This window comes from Nelusetta ayraudi, unplaced genomic scaffold (genome assembly GCF_046127955.1).
Source record: "Nelusetta ayraudi isolate G7.1 ecotype Tasmania unplaced genomic scaffold, CSIRO-AGI_Nayr_v1 ptg000026l, whole genome shotgun sequence".
Taxonomy (NCBI): Eukaryota; Metazoa; Chordata; class Actinopteri; order Tetraodontiformes; family Monacanthidae; genus Nelusetta; species Nelusetta ayraudi.
Window position 1 is genome coordinate 11,677,911 of NW_027466076.1, and position 9,590 is coordinate 11,687,500.

At 46.8% G+C, this 9,590-nt stretch overlaps 1 protein-coding gene across 5 annotated transcripts in view; it reads left to right on the top strand.

Moving 5' to 3' along the window:
- Positions 1-9,590, top strand: part of vav2 (vav 2 guanine nucleotide exchange factor) — a 171,825-nt gene that overhangs the window by 155,212 nt on the left and 7,023 nt on the right. For 4 of the 5 annotated variants that reach the window (XM_076029845.1, XM_076029847.1, XM_076029848.1 and 1 more), the window contains 11 exons: positions 128-237; positions 371-472; positions 1,800-1,888; positions 2,680-2,693; positions 2,885-2,903; positions 3,217-3,344; positions 5,328-5,399; positions 5,571-5,632; positions 5,859-5,975; positions 6,696-6,783; positions 6,916-7,039. In XM_076029845.1, coding sequence (XP_075885960.1) covers positions 128-237; positions 371-472; positions 1,800-1,888; positions 2,680-2,693; positions 2,885-2,903; positions 3,217-3,344; positions 5,328-5,399; positions 5,571-5,632; positions 5,859-5,975; positions 6,696-6,783; positions 6,916-7,039 — 925 coding nt within the window. Of the gene's footprint in view, positions 1-127; positions 238-370; positions 473-1,799; positions 1,889-2,679; positions 2,694-2,884; positions 2,904-3,183; positions 3,345-5,327; positions 5,400-5,570; positions 5,633-5,858; positions 5,976-6,695; positions 6,784-6,915; positions 7,040-9,590 lie in introns of all 5 variants that reach the window. The other variant, XM_076029846.1, reaches the window with a different exon arrangement.

The following is a 9,590-nucleotide window of genomic DNA, read 5'->3' on the forward strand; positions in this document are numbered from 1 at the left end:
AATTCAGTCAATTGTCTTTGTCTTGAGCAGATCAGCTAGATAATGACACGCTTCCTCCGCCCATTGCCATTGCCATCCGCGCTACTCCCTGCCATCTGCTGCTCACTCACGTGTTCCTCCTCCTCAGTGGTCGTACGGCTTCTACCTGATCCATCTACAAGGGAAGCACGGCTTCCAGTTCTTCTGTAAAACGGAGGAAACAAAGAGGAAGTGGATGGAGCAGTTTGACATGGCCATGTGAGTCAACGGCGAACGCTTCGCTGTGAATTTTTGACATATGAGTTACATTTTAGAAAGCCTCTAGAAATAAAATGTAAACTGCCGAATTTAAGATCTGAAACTTTTTTTTTTTTTTTTTTTTGTCTCGCAGGTCCAACATCAAGCCAGAGAGAGCCACAGCCAACCAGCATAACTTCCAAATGCACACGTTCGACAAGAACACCAACTGCCGAGCCTGCAAGATGCTTCTGAGGTAACCATAAATACACACACCTGGTTCATAAGCAATAGGGCTTTACTGTCATCTTCATGCTTATTCCTGTCATTTGGACCTTGAAAGGGTGCAGATGAAGATGCACTGCACTAAATCATAGTTGAGTCTGCAACTTAGACAATCGGGAGTACAATGTGTTACATTGAAAAAGTAAATTGCATTTTTTTTTTTTTTTTTATCTGTACTAAAAATGTTTTTTGTTTTTCTTGCTATTTAATGATTCACGTATACTTGTTTGCAGTGCTTTTCATGTGTGTTGCTGTCCACATTTTCCGCTGTAATGATGGAAATCTTCCCACTGTGGGACTGATGAAGGAATATCTTACCTTGTCAAGGAGCCAGATCCGTGTTTCTGCAAGCATGTGGAAAGGATTGTTTTTTTCCTCACCGACAACTTATAGAACATGAAATAAATTCCTCTGTATCATTGCCGTTGGTTTTCAATTGACAGTCACAGGGAAAAGCGCCGAATGACTTCAGAGGAGCCGGGGGAAGCGAGCTGCAGATTAAAGCGCTAAACTGAAAGAATTACGGCCCGATTGGAGCGAGCGGCGCACAAACAAACCGGCTGTAATCACAGAGGGAATACGTCTTTGGCTAATGCAGCCCCTCATTAGTGTGACTGCAGTCTGCAGTGGGCCAGGACAGGAAGTGTGTATGAGTGGTGTATTTTTAAACCCTCTCTGCTTCGTCCCAGCGGCGCCCGTCACCGCCGCCCGTCACCGCCGCCGCCGCTCTCGGGGCGACTCCCCCCCCCCCGTCTGATGTGGGAGTGTTAGCGGGGATAACCCAACCCCGCTGAGCCACCACCACTTTCACCTCCACTGCAGTCGGCGGGCTCGGCTCCGCTCTGCGTATTGACCCACAAATTTCATGGCTCGGCTGACCTAAATTCACAGAGCAGAGTTGGAAGCGGCGGCGACCGGCGTCCCGGCTGCCTCGCTACATGCTAATTAGCGAGAAACCCCCTCTGATTTATGCCACTTTGCTATTCAGCGGGGCAAGTGGCGCTCCACAACGCAGTGTTTTACTGTCCCTGACAAATAGACTTTAGTGGGACATGGTCTTAAACGGATTGTGATTTTTTTTTGTTTTTGTTTTTTTTTTATGCTTCTAAGAGGGATGGACTGAGCGGGAAATGATGGCCGGTGTGTTCGCCACAGTCGCAGGCGTAGAGGAATAAGCTGCAGGGCCTAATCGCTGGTTGCATGGGAAAGAGCTTAATTTGTGTTACTGATGTGTGTGTGTGTGTGTCTGTGTGTGTGTGTGTGTGTGTCTGTGTGTGTGTGTGTGTGTGTCCACTTAGGGGAATCTTCTACCAGGGCTACTACTGCTCGCGCTGTGGAACCGGAGCGCACAAAGAGTGTCTGGAAGTCATCACCATCTGCAAAATCAGTAGGTGTTCCCTCCTCTTCCTCCTCCTCCTCCTCCTCCCCCTCCCCCTCCCCCTCACTCTCCCCATGTTTTTGTCTCACCGGAGCCAAAGGTTCGTCCCAGAGACAAACCTTCCACCTTCAGTCATCAATCGGCGTACGTCCGTCCGTCCGTCTCTCGGGGCGCGGCGTTCGCTAATTGCCAGAGTGGCGACTGTAAAGCCTGACTACTGGCGGCTGCCGCGCTCCGTGGCAGCTGTCCAGCAGGGGACTGGTGGGGGGAGGGAGGGCCGGGGAGGATTATTGCTTTGAGTGCGGACCTGAAGAGAAAATCCACAGTGTCGAGTGGGGAGGAAGGGTCTCGACCTCTATTTCATAACACTCTGCCATTCTGCATTGCTTCTGTTTTTTTATTCATTGGACACAATGTTTTTTTGATTTTCAATCACACCACAACTGATGACTGACGAGACCCCTCCTGTAATAGCTATTGTGAAAAAAAAACAAAACAAAAAAACAATTAATTCCGAAGTCAGAGTTTCTCCTATTCTTGACTGGGCCGAGCGAGGGGATGCAAACCAGAAGGCTGATCAAACAGAGCCAGCACGCGGAGGAATCTATAAAAATGCCTTTTACCACGAGCGTGCCTCTGCTCTGTGTGCTCCACATCCACATGGTTTAATCCTCTGCGTATCAAATCAGCCTCAACGACGTGGGATTTCCAAATGCCAGTTTGGATGCTTGTTTCGTATGTTAATCCTGAAGAGTTCCGGCCCTCTAATGAGTCCTGCTGTCTCTGTCGTCTCTTTGCAGATCCTCATGATCTGGTGAGTATCTCCTCTGTCACCTCACGCATCATAAAACACCCTTCCTTCCTGCTGTGGACCTCTCTGTTGTTTGCTCTGATCTTGAGTGAATTTTAAACACTCTATTCTCTCCCTCTCTCTCTCCCTCTCTCCCTCTCTCTCTCCCTCTCTCCCTCTCTCTCTCTCTATCTTTCTATCTATCTGTCTAACAGGAACCTGGAATATCATCAGGTAAGATCACTTCCGGTTGACTGACAGCTACGCAGAACAAACCTCTTTAACCTGGCGGGGAAACTGGCAGATGTGATTTGTAGCGGGGAGGAATGCTCTTAGACAGCCCTCTACTGCCATCTAGTGTCCTCCTGGCGGAAACACAGCCGTGCAGAATGCTTGGCGTTCCTTCTTAAGGCTAAAAAAATAAAAATAAAAATAAAAATCACAGAGCTCCTATGCAAGACTGCAGATGTTTCCTTCCATACATGAGACCAAATGTTTCCGTCAACACTGACAGACTTTTCTCACAATGTGCTCCGGCTTCCAAAAGGTCCAAAAATGGTGGCGGTGAGGAACTACCACGGCACGCCGACACCACCAGGGAAGTCGCCGCTCTGCTTCCAGACGGGGGACTACATAGAGCTGCTGAAGGGAGACCCGGACACCGCGTGGTGGGAGGTACGACACGCAGCGGCCTCTGTCTGAAAGCATGGATTGCTCTGAGGGCAAAACCTTCGCGCCGTGCTGTTGTTGTGGCTGTTTTAATATGCATGGGGACCTCGGGCAAAGTTAAAGCGTGAGTGGCGAGGGCGACACGTATAAACAACTTTAGGGCAGCGGTTCTCAACTGGTGGAGTCTCAGGACCTGCATTTGTTTCCTTAAGTAAGTAAATTATTGAAATGATTGAATTGTGTGCCCTGCAAGATAAATGTCCGACATTTTCTCTATAGATATATAGATATATTTTAAAATAATAAAGGGAAACTGCCCACAAATCCACAACCCAATCAAAGCAGCTCCGCGATCCACCATCGGGTCGCGACCCACCAGTTGAGAAACACCGCTTTAGGGAACACGAGCCATCGACCAGCAACCGGCACCTTTGAAAGTGACCAGTTGATGTCAAGAGCTAAGGGATGAAATTGGCCAACTTCCCACCGGAGAGAATTGACATTTAAAATTGGCCAAGAAGGCAAAAAAAGTGTATCATTAAAAACTAAATTTAATCCAATTCCGAATGTCATGCAGTCATGCAATATTGAGGCGCACACAGTTGGTTATCAAGGGTTAATACATTAGGGGGGGCGGGGGGGTAAAGGTTTTTAGAAACGCACAGCGCAAACAGTTCTGCCGGCCCTTAAAGAGGCTTTGATGGAGGAAATAAAGTGAAGATGAAATTTGATTATCTCCAGTGGAGAAATGGCTTGAAAACAGCAATTGCAGAAAATAAATGAAAATATGAATCACTCCGCAGTGAAACAAATGATAGCAACACCGAAACAAATCCATTCATATGATGTTGTTTGTTTGGTTTTCTACCCTGTTTACAATCTCTGATGAAATAATAACTTGTAAAAAGCCATTTAATTAAGTTCATTATGTTTCACAGCTGTTTTTTTTTTGTTTTTTTTTAAAGACATATTGTCTGGTTTTTGTGTGTTATTATGATTCTTATTGTTTTTTCACGACTTCTCTTGCAATATATTTTTTATTCTTCTTCTGATTGATTCATTAAATTGAATTGTGCATCGTTTTAATTGCCTTCCAAAGAGGTTTCTTTCAGATACGGAAAAGCCAAGCCAGAGGTTTTTTTTTTGTTTTTTTTTGCCTGTTTCTTCTCGGCGTGCCTGTTACCTCTGCGTTTGAAAAGTTGATTTTTATCACTGAGGAGAACTCGAGCCGCTGTTGCTCTGACAGCTCGTCGCTTCTCGCCGTCCCTGCTTCCTTTTTGTTTCCTTTCATTGATCCGGCTTGTTTCCTGCGTCACGACAACTTGCCAGTCTCGCAGTGAAGGTGTTCAGTTCTTGCTCCCCTGCTGATTCCCGAAATCCACGTAAACCGCTGAGAGCCCCATTCCTCCTGATTTTCTCTCTCGCTTTCGCAAAAGTTGTGCATCAGCAGGTGACTGAGGCTGGTTTGGTGACAGCAGGAGCCGTGCAACGTTTGGCTCTGGGCGCTTTTAACTTATTACCTGAAGCATTGATGCTATAAATAGAAATTCCAATGCATTTCTAATTCGACCCTATTAGTTATCATTTTTCAAAGTCTGTCTGTGTTTAAATACAGAACTACACACTGCACTACTGGTACGCACTACAAAGCTATCAATGTAAAAGCAGGCCTGATCTTGAGCATCTTTAAACAATATTCAAGCAGTTGCGGTAACTTTGTTTCGTGTTTCTTCTGAGATGTTTCTCCTCTCAAAAACTTCATCCAAGCTCAAACTAAGTTTGATTTGTATGTTAATAGTGTAGTTTGAAATGTATCCAGGTATCTGTGTAAATATGTCTTTATTTTGGCTTTTTGGCTTTGGCTCTCTGCTCTTTCTTCTCTTCAGGTTTGTGCAGTGTGTTTGTACTCTATAAAATGTCACATTTTAATTGCCTCCCTCAACAAAGTGGTGCACAAGTGCCGATGAATATCTCTTTCTGCTCTTGCAGGGGAAACTGATGGCGACACAAAAGACAGGATTCTTCCCCAGTTCCTGTGTCATACCTTATTTGGACCCAAAGGCAAGTTTCTGTGTGCTTAATGAGTGCTTCGAAAAAAGAAAAAAAAACAATAGAACAAAAAACAAGCAACCTTTTTTTTTTTTTTGCACAAATAACTGACGCTTGTGTCGTGTGTGTGTGTGTGTGTGTGTGTGTGTGTATGACTCATGTGTGTGTTTTTGTGTTTGACAGCCTTTCCAGTCGTTATCAAGCCGCCAGTCCTCCAGAGAAACAGACTACTATGGATACCCTTGGTAAAGTCCTTTATTTTGAAAGGATTTAACAACTCCGAGGCCACTTCCACTGGTCGACAGCTTAACAGAAGAACACAACAACACTGTGAAGTCCCATTAAAATGCGCCACCTGACACGCACACATTCCGGTTCAAAACCCAACTTGTTTGACGTCAGCCCTTTTCTGGCCCCGTTCGCTCGCGCCAGTGCAAAATTCCGTCTGTGACGCCTATGATTCTCCTCCAGGTTTGCAGGCAACATGGAGCGCCAGCAGGCTGACAACCTCTTGAAGTCCCACAGCAGCGGGACCTACCTCATCAGAGAGAGGACGGCGGAGGCGGAGAGGTTCGCCATCAGCATCAAGTGAGTGCGGATGGGGGTTGAGGTGGGCTAGGTGTGGGGGGGGGTGAGGGGGTGGATCTCAAGGGGAGCTTTTATCCACGTCTCCTGGGGAATAAAATAATTCCCACAGGACGCCGCCGTCAGCGTTTTCTCCCTGCATCTTTTAGCTGCGGCTAATCACCGCTCGGTAATTGCTTTTCTTTTTCTCCTATAATCCTGTTTTCATGGGGGGGGGGGGGCTGCGTGCGCGTGTGCGTGTGTGGCCGCGCACAGAGTTCCCTCAGGAAGATGTTTTTTGTTGTTGTTGTTGTTGTTTGTTTGTTTTTTTAGATAATGTACGAGCTTGCGCTGGAACTGTCACACAAGTGAAGCACTGGGAGAAAGGCTCACACACATTTGTCTCTAAGACAGGCCGTGGGGGTGTGGGGGGGAAGGGGGGGGTGGTGCTGCAGGGAGCGGTCCATCAACAACATAATGAAACGCCAAAGTCGCCTGATTCAACTTGTTTGAATGAGACTTTGTTTTGCTTTTATTAGTCCCTCCGGCGCGCAGCTGCAAAACATTTAACGTGGACGACAGCTGAAGACATTAGCCGAGAGACATGCGGGACTTCGGCGACGACTTTAGCGCAAACAAAATGTGTTTGGTTTGGAATTCAGATGGGAGGCCGTTGCCGTTTGAGCTGTAAAACGCTCCTCAAGTTTTGTTTTTCTCTGTCTCCGTGGCGTTTGCTTTCCGCAGATTCAACGACGAAGTGAAGCACATTAAAGTCATTGAGAAAGACAGCTGGATCCACATCACCGAGGCCAAGAAGTTTGAGAGTCTTTTGGTAGGAGGTTCCACCGCCCGCCCATTTATTCTTGCCCTGCAGATCTGCACAGGGTCGCTCCGTGTCAATTCATTTGTGCCGCCCTCTGTTGTTGTTGTGGTTTCGTTTCTTTTTTCCCCACCGTGAAAACAGGAGCTGGTGGAGTACTATCAGTCCCATTCACTCAAAGAGAGCTTCAAGTTGTTGGACACCACCCTGCGATACCCCTACAAGTCGAGAGAACGCTCGTTAACTCGGGCCAGCACCCGATCACCAGGTAGGACGTCAGGCACCGCACCGTCCCGTATCCCTGCTTCTGCGCTAAAATATGAAGCATAAGCTTTGCCTAAAACCTCACTTTGTCCCAGGTCTGACAATAAAAGGCAAAAACGATAAATAGTTCAAACTAAGACGGAACTGAAAATACGTTTTGGTTTTATTTTGGTTGAAAATATCAATATATATTTTTTAAATCTTTTTTAATTCCTATGCTCAACAGTATGCAAACATACTAACAGTGAAGGGAGCTTGAATGCTTTTAATGGGTGTTGCTTACGTGAAGAAATCCAAAGCCGCTTTTAAAGTTTCTAACATTTGCTTCGCTTGCAAGATTTTCCCTCTTCCTTGCTGTTCCTCCTGCTTGCTGGCAGCATTTAATGGCGCATTGCTGCCACCTGCTGGCCCGTCCACCAAACCAAAAGTAAAAACAAGAACGCAAGAACATTCAGTTAGAACTCCAACCAAACGATCGGCAACCTGCCGTCTCAGCAGGTAACCTGCGTGTTGGCGAGAATCCCCGCGCCTGTCGCTGATCCGAGCGGTCACGCTGTCTCCCGGAAGGGGGCCGTTCGTTATTCAGCACAGCGTCCGCTGCGCTAGTGTCTCGGATCTGCGCCCACTCGTCCTCAGGCGCCGTGACTCGTTAGGAAAAAAAAAAAAAAAGAATGAAAGGAAGTAAAAGAACAAGGAGGCACCCACCGGCCTCCTTCGCGCCGGCGTCACAGCACATGAGAGGGAACTTCCTTTGTGTGGAAAAGAGATGTCTCCGGGACGTCCTCGTGGGAGCACTCACTTCTCTGAGCTGAGAGGAGAGAACCCACAGACACACATCACACGGCGGGAGACACTCATTAGATACCTGGAATCCTGGTCTTACTCCAGGAGCCACAGGAGGAGGCAGCCAGGAGAGTGAGGAAGAAGCAGCAGTGAAAAATGGCCAAATGGATCATTAGCCCGGTGACTAATAGCGCACCGCGTGCCAGCCGATATGTCTACCTGCCCTGCCCCTAAGAATGATTGTGACAGTACTAATTTGACGTGAGAGATTCTATAATGTGAAAGTGCTGCTTATAAATTTAATTCCAGCACCGTCTTGGCCGCGCATTTATCCAGGAAGTGTAAAATAAATGAGGCAGACTTCCTCCGGCGCCTTCACTTCTACAGAAGATGCAGAAATTTGTGGAATTGAAAAGATGTGTGTCCGTGTGTGTGTGTGTGTGTGTGTGTGTGTGTGTGTGTGTGTGTGTGTGTGTGTGTGTGCGCGCGCGCCCAGCAAAAAGGACACTGGCAATGTAAAGGGCCCCCTGCACCAGGAATTGCAGCTATTTAAAAAAAAAAAAACAATGCTAAAAAAAAAAACAAAACTCAGAATAAACAAACCCTCACTAACTCAAGGAAATGCAGCAGCATCTCTGCAGCACCACCGTGGCTAATGGCAGTTAGCGCTTCTCCGCCAACCTCCAGTCTGAACAAAACAAACAAAATGTGCTCAGTAGAGAGGCATACATTTTGACAAGACTCCCACACAGATCTGAAATATGCATGAGGTGGTATTTTGGGACGTTCCAAAAAAAGGGCATGATTCACAGAACTGCAATGGGAACACCTCTAGCGCCATACGTACACGGATTCTAACTATCCAACGAGCTGGAAACATTTCCTGTTCACACTCAGGGAAAATAAACAATCCTGCCGTACCACAACTGCGGCTGATGAACAACACGAGTCACAGAGGACGTGCCAGCACATAATCAGATCTACTGACCCTTTTTGTCTAAATATATATTCCTCCTCGCGAGGTCGCAATACAGCGAGGTCGTGAGACAGCAGTATGGCGAACGCGATGAAGAAAAGCAGCGTTGGAGAACAGGTGGCCGCAGAGAATTCAGTCCCGGCAACACTGTTTCTGTAAAAAAAATCAACACAAGGGGTCCTAAAGTGAAGGAAGAAGTCAAAAAACAGATTTCACCCACCATCAGAGCGAGTCAGCTACCGGTGGGGACGTCAAAGACTAAAAAAAGACTTCCCGAGGCAGGTGTGTGCGTGTGCACGTCCGCGTGCACGTGTGTTTGTGAGCCGCAATTCACTTGTTAGAGAAAAATCAACGTAAAAAAGGACTGCACGGGGGGAAAAGATTTCACAGTTTACTGAGTAAATGTTATTCTTGTTTTATTTATTCAAAATCCCAATTGCCTTGCCGATAATTATTTGTTTTACAGCCTCGGCTTTTTTTTTATATTCATGAACAAACCGCAAAGAAAGCTTCTGAGTGACGTCCTGATGTGAGCTGTCTCGCGCCAAGGCAGAAACACTGTATGTAGGCGCGCAAACAGGGCGACTGCGGCGGGAAACATGTTGATTAAAGCCTTGAAATGGATTTTCAATCGGAGAGGCTTTCATGGAAAGCTTCACGGTTCTCTGAAAAAGACAACCAGCGTCGCTTCACGACATGCGATGGTCCCTGAAGGGTCTACGGAGATGGGTTAGATTTACCATGAAAGTGTTCCTTTTAAAAGATGGCCTCTTTCCTTCTGTTTTCCAATGACTTC